This window comes from Schistocerca cancellata, chromosome 1 (genome assembly GCF_023864275.1).
Source record: "Schistocerca cancellata isolate TAMUIC-IGC-003103 chromosome 1, iqSchCanc2.1, whole genome shotgun sequence".
Taxonomy (NCBI): Eukaryota; Metazoa; Arthropoda; class Insecta; order Orthoptera; family Acrididae; genus Schistocerca; species Schistocerca cancellata.
The window spans coordinates 778,021,277-778,041,320 of NC_064626.1; the positions used below are offsets into that span (position 1 = coordinate 778,021,277).

Here is a 20,044-nt window from a genome sequence, read left to right on the forward strand (position 1 = left end):
GTACAGTCGGTCAGATTCCAAGGGCGACGACCTACGCACATTAGAGGCTTGCTACGGTTCACTTTGTGGTGTCCCTATTGGCAGAAATCTCATTCCTTATCACTGGTACCCGATTGATTTTATTTTGGGACAACTCAGTTCTCACATTCGTAGGTGCCGAGGTGGGACCTTGTCCTGGCACGCTAACATATATGGTGGGCGTGGGAGCCGGGCGGCGCGGCGGTCAGCGCAGGAGAAACGGAAACGGCGTCGGCTGGAGAGGGAAAGGGCGAAGCGTCTGTGATCGAACAGTCAAGGTCGCTTTCTCCGCGGTAACAACTGGGGCCGTAACTTGTGGGGAAACGACGCCGGCGGCGGGGGACGCGCGCGCCCGGGCGCCGCACCACGCCGCGGCAACATCGCCGCGCGGCCGGTCCGCCGGCCTTACGTAAGGCAGCACAGCGCCGCGCTGCGGCGGCAGCGGCGTCAGAGGAAAAACAGGCGGCGTTGCCGGCACACGCGCCGCGACGTCAGCTCTAGCAGCGTGCGTCAGCGCTCTCCTTCTACAATCGTCCCATCGACGACGACATCACTGCAGACGGAACACGAGCTCGCATTGAGGCAAGATGCGAAAGAAAAGCGGCCGTGTCCGTTTCGAAGGAACCATCCCGGCATTCGCCTTGAGCGATTTGAGAAAATTGCGGATAGCCTGGAAGCCCGCATGGGAATACGAACCGCCGTCCTCCAGTAAGCGAAGTCAGTGCCTATACTGCTGCGTCACCCCATGTGGTCGAATCATTCCTGACACATTGCAACCGCCGATAACTGTTGTCGTCTTCTCTCCCTTTTCTGCTGTAGCAGGGATCCACCAATCGTCTAGTGGCTAGCGTCCGGATACGGTGCTTAGCTCCCTGGTTCTGTTCCTCATAAACTTATTCAATTTCCCTGTGGTAGAAACGTATAGAACAGGGTTAATTCAGCCTCGTGATGTCAAAACAAAAGCAGATCGATTAAAAAAACAGCGTCAAATAGGCAGGTCTGCACCACACTAGGACACACACTACTTTTTCTTGTTTGTTACATTATTAACACATCTAAAACAATAACACTAATAGACACTTGAGTTATTAACGTCAATTTGGTTGTGACGTAAAGCATACGTTACTGAAAGTTTCCTGATTTTTCTGTATTTGAACTCGAGTGCAGATCTTTGCCACAAAAGGACATTATTGTGCATATGCAGACATGCGAATTCGCCTCACGACGGCACTCGCAGCTTTACTTCTGTCATCTCTCTTCTGTTTAAATATTTTTATGACTCAGACTTGAGATAATTATTAAAGAAACAATAATAATAATAATATAAATGAAAGCGTGTCAGTATTGACAGATGGCCGGTGGTCTCTGCATTTCTGAACAAAGACTCAAGTTTCTCTTGATGATTTTCTAGAAATCAAACGTCTTACCATTCATGTGAAATGTGAGTGCAAATTTCTAAAACTCTTATGCTTCGGTGTCAGCATAAACTATCTGTACTTCATGTCAAAAGAAAGGGAATTAGAAGCATGTTTAATAAACCGGGCTACCTGCTGTTCGTAAAATCGAGGCAATGATATGAATGGCAAACATCGTAATCAAGCCCGTCCCCTATCTTTCAATGTTGTATTTTTTGACGAAGAAACTGACTTATCAAAAATACAGTGGAGGGATTTTAAGTTTTTATTTTGTCCTCTACGATTTTAGATTCCAGGCATTGAAACATTTACGCCTCAGGGAAACAAATTAACTTAAATTACTATATGGCCAGCTGTATCAAAATATGACACTTACTCCCTAATACAGAAACACACAGGCAAGCAGGGCATTTCCGTCGCGCACGACATTAGCAACACAACTAAAACTGGAGAAAAAGTAATTTAGTGGGCTAGCCAGAGCCAGCGTAATGCGGTAGAGCAGGGCGCGATAGGTCGACGAATCGATGACCCTGTGAGAAGCAGGCCGCCAGGTCGTGTTACGACGCAGTCAGGGACGCTGGCACGTGGCGTCCTCTCGCTTCTTCGTTACGGTTAACGACGGAACTAGGTGCAGCAGGGGTCACTCTGCAGGAGCGGCTTTCAAATCACTATCCGGTCGTCTAGATTTACTTCGCCGTATTTTCATTACACCTTCCCATCCGAGCTTTTTCTGAAGCCCTGGTCATTGATGTGACGGTAATCCCCAAACTTCCTTCGTCCCATGAAAACGCAAAACTTTTAGTTCCTTCCCCGTTTTTGTAGTGAAACACTTAGGAATATCTGCTCCATTTTCGAGTACATCGTTTACATTACGGGTTATCGTTTTCCGTTATCCACTCGCTTCCATGTTATCTTATAGGTCTTCTAAGTGGAGTCAAATCTTTGTTCATTACTCTGGTAAAATTTTGTCCTTACAAGATTACGTACAAAACAGCAGGGTAAAAACATTTTTTACCCTAAAACGGAACAAAAATCTAACAATTTATTCTCAGAATGCACTGAGTTCAGTTAGTAAGTGATGTGGTTTGCAGTGAAAGTGGTTATTTTTTCTGATTATGACTACCTGCTTTCGCTTTCGCTGGCACTCGAAGGTAAAAGTGAGCTCTAGCCTATGGCCGTAGAGAGCCATCACTTCTAAATTATGAAATGCAGCAGACACCATCGTAAAGAAAAAAAGATCTAGAAGCTAAAACGGGAATTTGAAGTGTCGCTTGTTTGCAAACACAGCTGAAGAGTTAAGATGTCGAAGTTGTCTGTTTTAATTTTTTTCGGTGCGGTGCGGCTGTCTCTCTCGAAAGACGACGGGACCCCGTTGCGAGCCGATTTTGGACACCGTGTTGTGCGCCGCTTGCAGCGTGGCTGCCAGGCGCTGCTGGGGCTCGCTGGCCCCTAACAACGCCCCCACCGCTACCCGCAGCGCACAGCCGCCCCGCTAGGCAGTAGACCGAGTGGTAACAGGTGAGTCGCAATAGTCTCTCCAAACGCTGTCGAACGCCCCATTGCTGTCTCGATCATCAGAGACGTGTACTTGGATAAGAAATGGGGGCTAACACAACAAAGCGACACATTTATTTCTAGTGAAAGTCACACAAAATGTTTATTCTTTCGTTGCTCCTATGCAGTAAGGGTTTGGGGAGGTTGCTATCGATCACAGCTATACAAAATATGAAATGCAACAATTTTTCAGGCATTTTTAAGACTTAATATGAATAGTGTTAAGAATTTATAGATGTTTCTAAATTCCAGAGGCTCAAATTCTCCACCCTTCTTCTTCATTTGCTGATTCCAAACTAAACTTGTTATCTTCACCGAGATAATGCTCCGAGGTCAAATACAGTCATCGTTCAGATAGTTCCGGAGTTGTGGAGATCTTACAGTGGGTGTTTTACAGACATGCGACGACTATTTAAATCATGTATTTTGCCTATTGTCCCTGAACTCGAATTCTGTAAGGTATGCAAAACACTCATTTACAGCTGTCAATCTATTCACTGCACTCGAAACGTCTTCCACCCATTAATTTCTTTAGATCTAGTGATACAAATCATAGGGTGAATAAGGTAGATGATCCAACAAATTATACTACAAATTCCTCTGTTTTGGGAATAGCAGGTGAATTGTCTTTAGGAACAATGGAATTATTATTTTTCAAAGCGAACCTCTGTCACGAAATATTACAGACAGCTGGTATATATGAGACCAGTATAGTTTTCACCAGTTACCATTTGATCCTTTGCAAGGTAATCAATAACAGTAATCCGTTTTGCACCCCGTAACATTTCCGGCGGATTGTCCTCTTTCTGTGCAGTGCAACCGACATTCACTCAGCACTTTAGATACTTTGCTGGACACACGTATCATCTAAAGTACCAATTCGCTGTCACGAAGAACTTAATTATGTGTATTACTTGCAGCGATAAGAAGAGGCTACATGCAGCGCTAGTAAAAGTGGATACCAAGTGGGGATTGGGTTGTTGCTCCTAGTTCGGGTCGATAATGTTTCCTTTGGTAAAAATACCGTTACAGACAATAGTTGCGACAGCTAATGTTTCACAACCAGGAAATCGATAGTCTTGTTCTAGTTGGAGAAACTGCCAGCGAAAGCAACTACAGTCGTTCGACAAAATATAGAAACGTCATGAGAAATTCATACTTAAATATAAATGCAGATGCTAGCCAAACCTGCACTTTACGGTGTTGTATTTGACTACGAATGGCACCTGTTCAATATCCTCAACATGTAGCAAGTCTCAGTCGCGGTTAGACAGTGTTCTGTGTAGTTATGAGTACGTTACGCCGGAGATAAGAGTATTCCAACGTGGGCAAATTGCTGGTGCTCATATGATGGGTGCTTCCGTAATCAAGGGAGCCTCAGTGCTTGAAATTTCAAGAGGCACCATATCTAAGACTTATACCGCATACAGCGAAAGTGGAGACAGTTCATCCGCTAGGTCACGAGGTGGAGGAAAGTGTGTGTTGTGACAGATGGTCACTGAAGAGGATTGTGACGAAAAGTAGGACGACGATATCTGCAAAAGTCACTCAGGATCTGAATGTGGCACTCGCGAACCCTGTGAGCACCAAAAATAACGTGGAGGAAGCTCCATAACAAGGGAATTACGGGACGTGGTGGAATTCCAAAACCATTCATCAGTGATAGAAATGCCCGTGACAGAAAAAAACGTGATGCCAAACCTGTAAGTCATGGACTAGGGAACAATAGAAGAAAGTCATTTTGTCGGGTGAGTCTTTTCTCGCCGACATTACGTCCAATGGCGGGGGTTTAGTGACGATTTGGGCAGCCATATCTTGGTATGGCATGGGCCCTGTGGGTACTCTGCACGGTCGCATTAATATCAATGGTTATGTGTCCATTCTGGCTAATCAGGTCCATCCCATGGTACAATGTTCGTTTCCCAATGGTGATGCAATGTTCTAAGATGACAGAGCCCCCGTTATACAGTTCGCATCATCCAGGACTGCTTTTGTGAGCAATATGGTAATGTGTTGAGTTCTGGTGTTCCATACTTTTGTCCAACCCCTTTATACTGACATACTATATCATAGAGACCCATTATTAGCGATACTGAACAAATAGCGTAAGTGATGGACAAACTTCACGTTATGTGAAATGCTGACAAAAGAACTGGTAAAATGAAGCTGTGAAGTAACCAGATCAGTGTCTACCACAGCACTTAGGGAACGTCTGTTTTGTGTAAGAGGTTTAGAAGCAGATGTGAGAGGTTTAGAAGCAGACGGGTCGTGTCTGCATCTTCGTTAATTACACTGTGTCTACGGAAAAAATACTTTAATTTAACGGACGTTACTGACTCTACACTGCTGCGACATGGCTAAGCAGCGTCACCTACGATCAGTTACGTTTACTGCTTCATGGCACTGACAATGAAGAAAGTGTCGCGGTTGTCTACGGACTAATTTCGACGCATTCTCTGCGGTCATTAATGTCGAAGGCACTCAAGACGACATTGGTCAATCTTGAGCTATTCCCTTCCTCCGTTCACGAAAATTTTCTTCGGGTAGTATGAGGTCTTTCAGTAACATAGTGGGCATTTGAATACAACTGTAGAAGTACGAAGATCCTAGAAGAGCTGTATTCAGATTGCAAAGTAATTTCATATCCTCCAAATTTTGCGGATCTTAACCCAACTGATTATCTGCAGGGCCATCTCGACCGTCGTTTTAGCTGTGTGATGTGCTTATCAACAGCTGTGGAAAGCACAGCAGAAGGCAAGTCTCCAATACCACCGGCATCTGATCGAGTTACATTCAGTGAGTGCACTTAGCTGCTGTTAGCGCAGAGGGTTGTTACTCTGGATACTCACAAAAGTTAAAAAATAAATTGAATAAAAAATAAAAGTTCGAACTAAATACGATGATTTTCGACTATGTCAATTTGAATCTCTTTTAAATTTTAGCTTGACCTTTGGATACATCCGAAGCTATCCTCATACTCACATTTCATTACTTCTTGGCATTGTCTCATTGGACATTTTGGCTAAGTGTATTATCGAATTCTAGGTTTGTCGCACACGCAAATGTTTCAGCATATGCGAGTTTTAACCCATATTCTTGGACAGTCATCTTCAGTGAACACGAGAAATATCCTAAAATTGTCAGTTCAGCAACAACGAAAAGCTCAGCACGAACCAGCGCTGAGGGTTGTCTCGAGAAATGCACCGGTACGTACCTGGAGGTCCCTGAAGAAGACGGAGTTTCGCGCCCAGTCGACCTGCGAGAAGAGGTTCTGGTCCAGCACTTTGCACATAAGTTCAAAGAGGTCCACTTCACACTGGTTGTACGTCTGGTTCTGCAGGAGTCCGTACAGGGAGGTCTGCCACTCGCGGTCGTCGAGCGCCTGCATGAACTCGCGGATCATGGGCGGGATCTTGGGCTGGCCGCCGGGTCCCGCGGCCGCCGCGCCGCCCGCCCCCGCCGCTCCCGCGCCGCCCGCAGCGCTGCTGGCGCCGGAGCCGCCGTTGGCCAGGACGCCGTCGTAGTGGAAGGCCTTCGGCGACACCGAGTGTGGCGACGGTGTCGTCGAGTTGGCGGCGGCCGTCGCCCACAGCTTGTGGTCGGCGGCGGCACTCAGCACCAGCGCGCCCGCCGCTCCCGCCGCCCCTGTCGCCGCCGCCGCCCCCACGGCCGCGCCCACCGCGCCGCCGCCCGCCGCCCCCAGGCCGCCTCCGCCCCCGCCGCCGCCCGAGGCCGACCCTCCGCCGCCGGCCGTCGCGGCAGCCACTGTCGCCTGCTGGCCCAGCGCCACACCGATGGGCGAGGGAGACGAGTCGGGCGACGACGTCAGCGACGAAACCTGCGGACACACGGCCGCCTGACTTCACAGGGCTGCTTGTCTGTTCACTTTACAAACACCAGCTAAAAGTTAGAATGCACATCACCTAACACAGCAAGCAGCTGTTAAATGTGTTCCTTAATAAGTGACCGGCTTCGGTCAACGACCATACAATGCTGTCATAAAATGAGCACAATGCCATTAATTTTACCCCAAAACAATTGGGGGTACGGAAATATCGCTTACACACTGAATGTTTCATTCTACTTTTACTTTTGTATGTGTGTGATACACTATTTTAAGTACCTTTTCTTTCGGCATTTGGCTCTCAGTAACGCACAGATAATTACCAAATTAATAGAGCAATTTATAGAGATCTAATATCAGTTGATGTCACACACCTATTAAGCAAGATACACTGAATTTAAGTTTTTTAGTGTTTAGTCATTACAAAAATAGACGAAGAGCGACTACAGCATCTGTAACCCAAAATTCATTTGTTTTTGCTTAATAGGAATCATAAATCTCGATAAAAAGCGAATTTTCGTGCCTTTATTTTTGGTATAATAGAAACTTTAATATGGACTCCTAATAAGCACAGAAGGTAGTGTTAAACAGAAGAACACGAGCTCACGAGGCGCGACTGATGATATTGCAAGAGACGCCGCAACCTTGCGCCCGCGCGATCTGTAGTAGACCCTATAGCACCTTAGAGCGCGGCTGCTGATTAACACTGGCGAGCATTGAAAGTGGATTACCTAACGTTTGCTCGCGAAGCAAACACTGAGGCAGCCATTGAGTATCTGCAACTTGCCTCCAACACATCTTTTATTCAAGACTACGAACAGAAATCTGCAATACACATAACGCGATACAGACTACACTTTTGACGCATTGCAACTTATCCGAGACCGAGTCAGTGGCGGATGAGGTACGTGATTCTACAGGTAAACGCAATAGCTCTGTAACGACTCACGCCATCCAAACTCTTAGACTAGACGGGAACGTAAACAGCGGACGAACAACAGAAACTACCTTCATTTAACTGTACCTGAATTATTTTCTGTGTACGAAATTAATAACAGTTCACACGTGTGTCTATACTCATGTAATTGATACTTACTTCCTTGACCTGTGGACAACACAATGCTGAACAAGAAAAAACTTCTTATATCTCCCTCGTCTTGCGGGCTTGTCGCAATGTAGGGGACTAAAAGATAACATTTTTGGCCACAAGTAAAGGAAAGAACATATGCAGCCTGTTTCCAGACGAAAACGAAACACCAGTCTACACCCATACAGTTTTCCGTGAACATATTAAGAAACTTTTGTGGCTAAAACGTACAAAAACGAACTACGGATGCATTAAAATCAGTTAAAATCTCCCATTATTCACCTTGTTCTATCTTTTCCCCCAAATCACCACCCTACCCCATATTCTCTCTCTCTCTCTCTCTCTCTATCTCTCTCTCTCTCTCTCTCTCTCTCTCTAACATGTACGGCCAGAAAAGTGGCTTGATCAGCTCTCCACAGTGATCTATCCTGTAAAAGCCACTTCAACTTTACGTAACTGCTTCAGCCTACTCTATCTGAATCTTCTGACGATATTCAAAAGCAAGGATCTCATTCTGCACTCCACTCTGTCACCAAATTGACGATTCCTTGATGCCTTAGGGTAGTGTCGTATTAACCGATCCACTTCTTTTAGTCAAATTGTGCCATACATTTATTTTCTTTGTAATCCGATTCAGTATCTCCACACTAGGTATTTGACCTAACCAGCTAATCTTTCGAGTCTTCTGCAGCACCACATTTCAAAAGCTGCTTCTTCTCTGTACTGTTCATCATCCACGTTTCATTTTCCTTATCAGGCTACATTCCAAAGAAATATCTTTAAAAAACTTCAATTATTTAAATTTATAGTCGATGTCGATGTTAACGTATTCCTCTTTTTCAGAAATGTTTTCCTTGTTTCTAACTTTTACGCTCGTTCATCCTCTCTGCTCCGACCTTTGTCAGTTATTTCGCTGCCCCAGCTAGCGAAACTCACCTACTACTTTCAGTTTCTTTTTGCTAATCTATTTCCCTCAGAAGTGTCTGATTTAATGTGACTACATTCCATTACCCTTTTTACTTTTGTTGACGTTCTTGTTGTAACTTCGGTCTATTTCCTGCCTCGAAGTTTTGCTCACACTGTGCCACTCACCTGCGGGATCTGGATCTCCTGCTTGATGTGGACGTAGCCGGGCGATCCGGCGGCGGCGGCGCCCGACGCGGCTGCGGCGGCGCCGGCGGGCTGCGGGCTGTAGGAGAGCGTGACGCCGTCGCCCAGCGTGGCCGTCACGCCGCGGATCGCCTGGATCGCGATCTGCCGCTGGCGCATCATCTGCAGCTTGCGCGCGCGGTCGCGCTTGTACATCGGCCCGAACTTGTTGCGTCCGCCGCGCATCCGGTCGGCGCGCACCGCTGCAACACGACAAAGGCGGGGCGCCGCGTCAGCACCGCCGGAAGTGGCCGCCAGCGCTGCTCTCTGCTGCCCTCAAACCAGTCCCTGGTACCCATTCTGCCGATGCCAGCTGACTACATCAATCCACGTCATCATCAAAATGGCGTACATTAACAACTCATCTAAATAAAACGTGCGTAACATAGGCGCCACGGGAAGAATTACCGTTATTCTCGTGACACTGCATTTGTCGCCTTAGCTAGCCCTCAACCAGACTGTCACCTTTCATCGTAACCTATATCTCGGGCTACAATATTGATCAATCTGTAATCACAGCCTATACACTGAGGTAGCAAAGTCACAGGATAGCGATTCGCACATATAAAGATGACAGTAGTATCGCATACACAAGCTATAAAAGGGCAATGCGTTGGCGAAGATGTCATTTGTACTCAGGTGAATTCACGTGAAAAGATTTCCGGCATGATTATGGCCGTACGATGGAAATGAACAGACTTTGAACGGGGAATGGTAGTTGGAGCTAGACGCATGGGGCATTCCATTTCGGAAATCGTTAGGGAATTCAGAATTCCGAGATCCACAGTGTCAAGAGTGTCAAGAGTGTCCCGAGAATACCAAATTTCAGCCACTACCTTTCATCACGGACAATGCAGTAGCCGACTTAACGACCAAATGCAGTGGCGTTTGCATAGAGATGTCAGTGCTAACAGAAAAGCGACACTCCGTGAAAAAACCCGCAGAAATTAATGTGGGACGTATGACGAACGTATGTATTAGGATAGTGCAGTGCGGCGAAAATTATCGTAAATGGCGTTTGGTAGTAGTTTACCGACGCGAGCGCCTTTGCTAACAGCACCACATCGCCTGAAGCTCCTCTCCTAGACTCGTGACCATATCGTTTGGATCATAGAGCAATGGAAAACAGTGGCGTGGTCAAATGAGCTCCGATTTCGGTTAGTATGAGTTGACGGTAGGGTTAGAGTGTGACGCAGACCCACGGAGCCATGGACGCAAGTTGCCAACAAGGTGCTGTGCAACCTGAAGAGCGCTCCATAATGGCGTGGGCTGAGTTCACATAGAATGGACTGGGTCCTCTGGCCCAACGGAACTGGTTACTGACTGGAACTGGTTATGTTTGGCTACTTAGCATTTGCAGCCATTCATGGACTTAATGTTTCCATACAACGATGGATTTTTTATAGATGGCATGTGGCATGTCATCGGGTCAGAATTGTTTGCGATTGATTTGAAGAACATTTTGAACAGTTCAGGTGAATGATATGGCCATCCAGATCAACCGACACGAATCCCATCAAATATTTATGGGACTTTAAATGTTCAAATAAGTGTGAAATATTATGGGACTTAACTTCTAAGGTCATCAGTCCCTAAGCTTACACACTACTTAACCTAAATTATCCTAAGGACAAACACACACACGCATGCCCGAGGGAGGACTCGTAAACTCCGTCGGGACCTATAGAGTTTAATCGAGATGTCAGTTCGTGCACAAAATTCTGCACCGGTGACACTTTCGCAATTGACGGCTATAGAGGCACCATGGCTCCATATTTCTGCAGGGGACTTGCAATGACTTATTGAGTTCATGCCACATCGAGCTGCTGAAGTACGCCGGACGAGAGGAGGCTCGACACGATTTTAGGAGGTATCACATGACTTCTGTCACCACAGTGTACAAAAAAACGAAAAAATGTAGAAGTAACATAAATACTGTCAGGTACTCTGTTCTGCTTCGGTCTGCGTATCACACACCAAATACTCAGTTTGTCCGATGTTGGTAGGTTCATCTCAAACAATTTCTCGAGCTAAGAAAGAGATGATATCAGGTGACCTAAATACTATGACGGCGGAATACGAAGTTTTGAAGACTAATTTCGTTACTTGTTTGAGGGCTGTCTACTAACCAGAAGTTTAGGTTTTCGTGAAAAGTGAATGAAAGCGAGCGGCACGTGACAGAAGTACTTTGTACTATAAATTAGCCCCATCCAATAAAAAAGAGAGGCCCTTTTCGGTGGTTGAGAACCACGGCCACTTAATTTAAGTGTACAAACAAAATTTTAAATGATATTCCATCAAAATTTCACCTTGTCGTGCCCACTGGTATCTGATTCGAGACTCGCGAGCTCACTCAAACTGCAAACTTCTCGATACATAGGGTTTACAACATTTTACACGAAGTTCTAGGTATGGCAAAGCTTTCCCCTTGGTGGATACTACTTTTCTTAAAGATCAGCCGTAAACGCACTGGAATCAATAACCGTCTAGAGTCACTTATAATCAACCTCAGTGCGCGTGCATAACACTTAGCAACATAACAAACCAAAAATGTCATTGCTATGACCGCCATTTCTGAAGCATACTGACTGGTTCTCACCTTGTCCTTGCGATTAATGACAGTCTAGTAGGGAAGTGGGTAACTGGGCCGGCCGTGGTGGCGCTGCAGTCCTGAACTGCTGGACTGCTACGGTCGCAGGTTCGAATACTGCCTCGGGCATGGATGTGTGTGATGTCCTTAGGTTAGTTAGGTTTAAGTAGTTCTAAGTTCTAGGGGATTGACGACCTAAGATGTTAAGTCCCATAGTGCTCAGACCCATTTGAACCATTTTTTTGGGGAACTGGTGCCAGAGATGAGTTTGCAACGTTCCGCGAGACCGCAGGGCCATAATTACTTCCTCTGAAGACTGTGGAAGAGGGTGCAGCACCCGGCAGTCAGATCGCAGCAACAAGTCCCCGCGACCTGGTTGGGTAAGCCAGACGGCCACACGCGCACCTCGCTGCTGGCTGCCTGTCAACTGCCTGCCGTCTCTGCACGCCAACCGTGAGAAACACGGTCCAAGAGGAGACAGGACCACGAGGCGATCGTTTAGCGGATCGATGAGGCGCCGCTCCAACGGTCTGAATCGCCGTATGCGCTGTGGCCAGCTTTCATTCGTATGTTGACTCATGCTACAGCATCAAAGCACTGCTTTACCTGTCGAGGTCATCCTCTGAATTTATGCGAAATATTAAAAGGCAACAAGGCCGTGAAAAGATTTCGTTCCGTTCCGTTAATGCATTCAACAAAATTCAATAACAAAAACGTTTCCCGCAAGTCCAAAATTCGTTTACGTCGACAGGAAATGCCATTTCGTAAACTTTTCGTGTATCTTCTTCGAATCTGTTACCGCAAATAAAACTTAAAGGAAAACATATCATAGATCTTCCAGAAGACGCCGGCCGGCCGTAGTGGCCGTGCGGTTCTAGGCGCTACAGTCTGGAACCGAGCGACCGCTACGGTCGCAGGTTCGAATCCTGCCTCGGGCATGGATGTGTGTGATGTCCTTTGGTTAGGTTGGTTTAATTAGATCTAAGTTCTAGGCGACTGATGACCTCAGAAGTTAAGTCCCACAGTGCTCAGAGCCATTTGAACCATTTTGAACCAGAAGACGCCGATGCCACTTCCATCTTCATATGTTGAATATTTTGCAAGTTTGAGCGAGAAAAATGAACTGTAAGATAGCGTGTGTTCTGAGCGAAACGTAGCATATGGGCCACTTACCTCATGTTCCTTCAGAAGTGTCAATCGTAAACTAATTCTAAATAGGTCGCAATACGGCAGTTAGCATCCACTGCACGTTTTGTTTTTGTTCAAACTGATACCGTAGCGATACTTTTTCTGTGTTGCAATACATTTCTAGATGGGGATTTCTAGTGTGCACAATGGCTCCTCCGCCGACTACGCCCATGTACTAGACGAGGTTATTTGAATACAGTGGAGCAACAATGGTGTCTGATGGACAAGAGCTCTCAGAAACGGACGAGAGGTGTGAGCCGTCGCTTGAGACAGAGGGGTGGCCAGCGCGCGTGGGCAGGGGCGGAGGCAGCGTCGCCTGGCGGTGACGCAGCCGGCAGCACGTAGCGGCTATACGGCTGCGGCTGCGCGCGCCGTGAGCTGCAAGCAGAGGCCGCACACAATGACAGAATAGGGCCGCCGCGGTTTCGACACGCGGCCCCGCCACCATCGAAGCTGCAACACCGCTGCCAGCTTCAGTCCTCTCCAAAACTGTGCTTCTCCGCGCTGTTTCCTGGTCATCTTCAGCTGCTTAAGCACAATCGTGCACTTCAGTCGTTCTATTGCGCCTTCCCGATCTCCGACACGCCTGACGTAGAGCCCCCTCACTTTCTACCTCCACTTCGACTGGTATGCGACAGTGTGCGGTGTGGACTCATCCTGTACTGCTGAATAAAGTTAATGTCGAGGTCAGCGTGCTGCAGAACGATATACGAGCGTATCGATCGTGAATCTGTAAATGCAGCATCACTTTTTAAAAGCCTGTAAAGTTCGAATATCTTTCCGGATTAGGTGCCCTTTCTCACTTATTTCGGTTCCAGTTCTGTCTAATAATAATAAAATTTGGTTGTAAACTTGAAAATCTGTGCAAAAGAAGGAAGCCAAGTAGCAGCGGAAGTGGAGGCAGTGTACAGACGAGTACGGAACGTATCCCGCCATATTTTCCGGAAGCGCAGCGTCCTCACCCAAGTTATCAGTCGGCAAAAATTGGGAGTCTTCACGCAAATAGTTTTTTCTTTAGCAACAACCTTGTGAGATCGAGAATACCGTTGCAGTCTCGGCTTATTGTTCAACGTAAGCTCACAGTTTCGCGGCACCTACGGACATAAGCGATTTTGCTAATAAATTACGTCACTGGGAGGCTTTTGTTTGGTAATCGTTGTTTCTTAATGTCTCCAGCGGTGATTATATAAATTATGATCTGACTACAGCGCGCGTTTACTATCGCACGCCAAAGGACAGGTTCTCAATGGAAAGCTACAGAAACGAGAAATGAGTGGTGGGAGAGCTTCCCTCTCTCTCGGCCGTCACTTCGGTTTCTCGTCAGTGTAGTATGAGGTATTATTGCAACAAATTACATTTTCATGACTGGTTGCGCCATCTGTCATCCGAAAAATCAAATAAAGATTATATAGTAGACTCTGGCAGTTGTTATTTGACACTGTGGAACGTACCAACATGTACTTTTCAGTTATATTATTAGACACAAGTTAGTTACGCAAAACCGCTTCCAGTCTTAACGGTCGCTACTGAGGGATATACATACGCTACTAGCCATCAAAATTGCTACACCACGAAGATGACGTGCCACAGACGGGAAATTTAACCGACAGGAAGAAGACGCTGTGATATGCAAATGATTAGCTTTTCAGAGCATTCACACAAGGTTGGCGCCGGTGGCAACACCTACAACGTGCTGACATGAGGAAAGTTTCCAACCGATTTCTCATACACAAACAGCAGTTGACCGGCGCTGCCTGGTGAAACGTTGTTGTGATGCCTCGTGTAAGGAGGAGAAATGCGTACCATCACGTTTCCGACTTTGACAAAGGTCGGATTGTAGCCTATCGCGATTGCGGTTTATCGTATCGCGACATTGCTCGCATTGGTCGAGATCCAATGACTGTTAGCATAATATGGAATCGGTGGGTTCACGAGGGTAATACGGAACGCCGTGCTGGATCCCAACGGCCTCGTATCACTAGCAGTCGAGATGACAGGCATCTTATCCGCATGGCTAGTAACGGATCGTGCAGCCACGTCTCGATCCCTGAGTCAACAGATGGGGACGTCTGCAAGACAACAACCATCTGCACGAACAGTTCGACGACGTATGCAGCAGCATGGGCTATCAGCTCGGAGACCATGGCTGCGGTTACCCTTGACGCTGCATCACAGACAGGAGCGCCTGCGATGGTGTACTCAACGACGAACCTGGGTGCATGAATGGCAAAAAGTCATTTTTTCGGATGAAGCCATTTTCTGTTTACAGCATCATGATGGTCGCATCCGTGTTTGGCGACATCGCGGTGAACGCACATTGGAAGCGTGTACTCGTCATCGCCATACTGGCGTATCACCCGGCGTGATGGTATGGGGTGCCATTAGTTACACGTCTCGGTCACCTCTTGTTCGCATTGACGGCACTTAGAACAGTGGACGTTACATTTCAGACGTGTTACGACCCGTGGCTCTACCCTTCATTCGATTCCTGCGAAACCCTACATTTCAGCAGGATAACGCACGACCGCATGTTGCAGGTCCTGTACGGGCCTTTCTGGATACAGAAAATGTTCGACTGCTGCCCTGGCCAGCACATTTTCCAGATCTCTCACCAACTGAAAACGTTTGGCCAATGGTGGCCGAGCAACTGGCTCGTCACAATACGCCAGTCACTACTCTTGATGAACTGTGGTATCGTGTTGATGCTACATGGGCAGCTGTACCTGTACACGCCATCCAAGCTCTGTTTGACTCAATGCCCAGGCGTATCAAGGCCGTTATTACAGCCAGAGAGGTGGTTGTTCTGGGTACTGATTTCTCAGGATCTATGCACCCAAATTGCGTGAAAATATAATCATATGTCAGTTATAGTACAATATATTTGTCCAATGAATACCCGTTTATCATCTGGATTTCTTCTTGGTGTAGCAATTTTAATGGCCAGTAGTGTAAGTCAGTTCCTACACTCTTATGTTTGTACAGGCTTACAGGATTTCCACAGTTTCTTCTTACAGGGATATAGCTGAGGATAAACTGTCTACAAATATATTCTGTACGTTTTTGTTTATCATCATAAAAGGCATTTTGCATTTGTAACAATAATATCTTTCTGTTCGGTAGGCACAAAAAATCGTGAAGAAGTTCTCTATAGAAAATAAGTCCCAAAATTATATCAAAAACTTAAGCAACCTCATGGTCCTGCAAAATTAGAAGTCTGCAAGGTAAGACTCAGCGTACTTCAGTCTTGAAAATAACAATAGCATACCCAAGATCTCGATGTGGAGTGTGGGCGTGAAGCAACAACTCATCCCAGTTTCGCAGCGAATGACGAAATACCGGCTGGTTATAATTAACGTACAGCTACTCACAGAGAAAAGCGAAACTTCGTAAATATTCTAATGCGTTAATGCGCAACCGATTTACGCTGGAAAAAAATTAGTTCCAATTTCGGCCACCAGGTGCAAATCTGATGTTGTGCAGTGCATCGACGTCTTCGGTGGTCGTATTGAACTAACCGAATAAGCGGCGGTTAAAAATAACATCAACATTATGCCTTTCTCGTTGTTTGACCTTCTCTGCCCACGGTACATACGGAAACGTTTCTATACGTCTTTCTTGCATTCTAATTTTTTTCTGCGTATATCGGTTCGGCACTGATGCATTAGAATATCTACTAAGTTTCGTTGCCACACGATAATTACAGATCACACTAGACATCTGTGGTCGCTGCACTTCAGTTATAATCAACCGATAGTTTTTGAAATTTCACACAATGGGCTCTGAATACACACTTGCTAACAGTTAATATCTATTCCATAGTTTGGTTTGCGAAGATTTCTTTTTTCCGAGAGAAAAGAGCAGCAGCTTCCCTCCATGGCTCGCTTGGTACGGCCCTGCAGATACAGCCACTCAGTCAATACTTTTCAACATCTGTGAACGAGAAATAAAGACGTTTATTAAGTTATCGCATCACACAGACTGCCAGCAGTGAAACGGAGGGTGCAAAGTAACGGTCAGAGTGTTAGATAAGGGCTCGTGCCTCTGGCGTCTCTATAGGCGCAGCTGTCAGCGACAAGAGGCGGTCCGGGGCCATCGGCATGCATGTATACGCCGCGGGCTCACATCTGAGGCAAGCACTGCTAATGCACACGTTGGCCGGCCGTTGATGTAACATCGCCTGACCTGTCAAAAGCAAAGCTGCTATGTAACGCAACTTTGGGATCAAGTTCCTGAGAACTCGTTTCCAAACCGGTGACTTCAGTAAGAATCCTACACTGACTCCATGTAGGACAACAATTTTCGTCAAAAATATCAAGTCCAGAAGAGAAATAATGGCATCTAACAAAACTATTATCTAAGTTTTTTGAATTCAACAGATAATGATAGCGCCACCTGTCTGCTTCGGAGATTAATAAGCTCAGAGGTCATATGCCATATTGACGACGAGGCGCAGCGTTTGCGTGCAACACATTTGAGGAAAATATCAGATAAACATGAAGTTGTTTGCAAACGGAAATTAACTAACATGTTCTGTTGTCTCTGTAACAATAAAAAATGCTCGTTAAAATGAAGCAATTCTTTGCAGTCCTGTATTCGTTAACACTAACAACACACGATCTATGGCACAATTACAATGAAATTACACTGACGATGTATGGACGATTCAGTTGCCTGCAGTGCACTAATTTTTTAACATTTTTCTTGGCACCCATCAAAGACAAGCTACGCTGCTTACAGCAAGAATAACGAATTAAGGAATCTGATGGGACATGGGAGGAGTAGGCGCCTAGATGAAGCTCTCTGGGGTTGTCTTTATTCCGAGAAAACTACAATGCAGCTGTCTGTTCGTTTTACCATATACTGTGGTCAGGAAGCAATCGACAACGGCTCCTTAATGACCGCGATCAATACTCAGTAATGCCCGAAACACACTATAAACTCCATCCGACGGGCGGATCTCCAATTTTTCCAAACGCTCTCACCAAATTACTCTGTACAGATGTCTGAGATTAAACTCAAGACACTGTGTCACACACACACGCACATACACAAAACCGACCACCTGACGACCGTAAACTGTATATCGCGACCTGTCATCCACAAATGCTGATGATTAAAGCTTCTTTCACCGCCTCAGATTACATTTGCTACCTCCGGGTTAAATGACACCGTTTTAGCACGTATTAGCAACCGTACCGGGTGGTTTCAAAGACCGCTAGATCTACTTCCGCCTTCTTTTTGCAATAAGCAGTCGAAAAGATTTATGGTTCCTAGCAAGAAAAATATACCCACTCACAGAAAAAGGAATATCCAACTTGGTTTGAAAAGTATATGAAGTATATGAAACAGTATTATAGCCTCCAAATTCATCAGTAACGAATGCAGAAGAACAGAAGAGCATAAAGACATCTGTTTGTGCCCTATGTATGTAATGTCCAAATCATCTTCCTACTCGTCTCCTCTTCGACGATATACTCTGACGTCTGCATGTATTCTGTATCCTTTATTCTATCAATGGAGAGCAAGTCCTTCTACTCCCTCCAGAAAACGCTATACACGTACGCGGAGTTTATGGTTAACGGATGGAAGTGCCACTTCATTTACCGCCGAGCCTACAACGCACGCGAAGTGTGGTATGGTGTGAACTGAAATTTTGAGGGTTAGGCCAGTGGGAGAGGAAGCGCAGCACGGCCGACGTGGTCAGCTCGTGTCCCACAGTGAGGCCTCTTGTGTAATGAGGAGGAGACGTGCCGAGGTGGCGGTGAAATCGAACGGTGGAGGCCGCGGACGACCGGGCTGATAACGGGATCCCCGGTTTCTCCCCGCTATTACTATTATTTTTTGTACGCCGGCCGACAGCCGTACACGTGTAGATGAGCTGGCTTTCTCCGCTCCAGGTGGGTGGGGGCTGCTCCTCTTCCGCCGTGGCACACATACAGCACTGCACCCACACGTGTTCCCACCGTTGTCGCCACCACTCCGACTCCCGCCGGTCGGCATCTTCGTAGCGCAAAGAACTGGCGTCGACGCCAGTCCTTTTGGCGGATACTTCTGTTTAACCGTCCCTCTCAAGTCAAATAACTGATAGTTCTTTGAACACACCATCGACAAACCGGCAACGGAATTCCCCATCACTTTCCAATTTGGTGTTTTAGAACCCCACTTCCCAAGTTTGAATCCTGGTGGTGTGTCAAAAAAATGTTCATCTTTAATATCTCACCAGCATGAGGAGCGGGATTGATGTTGGTGTGCAGTTCCCGAATCATACGGTGCACCGATGCCCCAGGTTAAACAGATAAAACCGTACACAGTGTCTCGTGATGAGAGAGCATCGATTCCTCTCGACGCGCCCTTAGACCATCATCGTGCTTTTTAAAAACGATTTTCATTCTCTCAGTAGAGCGAGCTTTACGAGTAATGGCCCGTTGTAAACTCAGGTACTTTTCAGTCGAGTAAAACAGGAGCTGTAAATTGGGTAGAGGAAGTCGCAGTTACAAAGTTTTGTGAGGATATATCCAGTTCCGATATCTGCTTTACAAGAAAGGGATAGCTCCTAAAAAAATTGATCATACAGGGGGAGCAAACAAATTGATCATACAGGGGGAGCAGTAACTGTTTTTAATTTAATTTCGCAACTAGAACAAAGAATCCCAGAAAAAAATTGGATACCTAGTTAATATAAAGTCCATGACTTGTTCGTCATGGACAGTGTTCTTGCACCCTGCTAAGTAAGTGTCTTTAAAACAACAAAATAATCGGATAACAGCAACAAGAATACTGTTCGTCTCAGCAGAAAAATGGGACGAGTCTCATAATGAAATGGTTCCATGGTCAAAGAGCACATCTACAGTATTTCAGAAAGAAGTTACACACTGCATGAAAACATTTCCGCAAATGATGTTAAAGCAGATACCTCATAGTGAAAATCGGAGTCAAACGCCACAATCAGATAGCAGCAACTCTTATTCAACTTTCTGGTTATTAAGTGTTATTGTCCACAGACATGCCAATCTTACCAGGAGTACTTAGTTGCTTCTAAAAATACAAATATTGCACACCAATAAGCCTATTTAAATTAGACACCTCAGTCAAGATAACGTTCGGGAAGCAAAGAAAGTTATTTCAGGTATGAGAAGAGATACATTACTTCTCTGGAACTGAAATAGGCGACTACAGAGAAATCACACCATGAGCAATTT

The 20,044-nt window shown here is 46.0% G+C and overlaps 1 protein-coding gene across 1 annotated transcript in view; it reads right to left on the reverse strand.

Annotated features, from left to right (window-relative positions):
* LOC126187405 (nuclear hormone receptor FTZ-F1) overlaps positions 1-20,044 on the reverse strand; it is a 219,090-nt gene that overhangs the window by 47,108 nt on the left and 151,938 nt on the right. The window contains exons 2-4 of the mRNA XM_049928474.1: positions 9,011-9,270; positions 6,672-6,825; positions 6,202-6,632 (exon numbers count right to left, since the gene is read on the reverse strand). Coding sequence (XP_049784431.1) covers positions 6,202-6,632; positions 6,672-6,825; positions 9,011-9,270 — 845 coding nt within the window. The remainder of the gene's footprint in view (positions 1-6,201; positions 6,633-6,671; positions 6,826-9,010; positions 9,271-20,044) is intronic.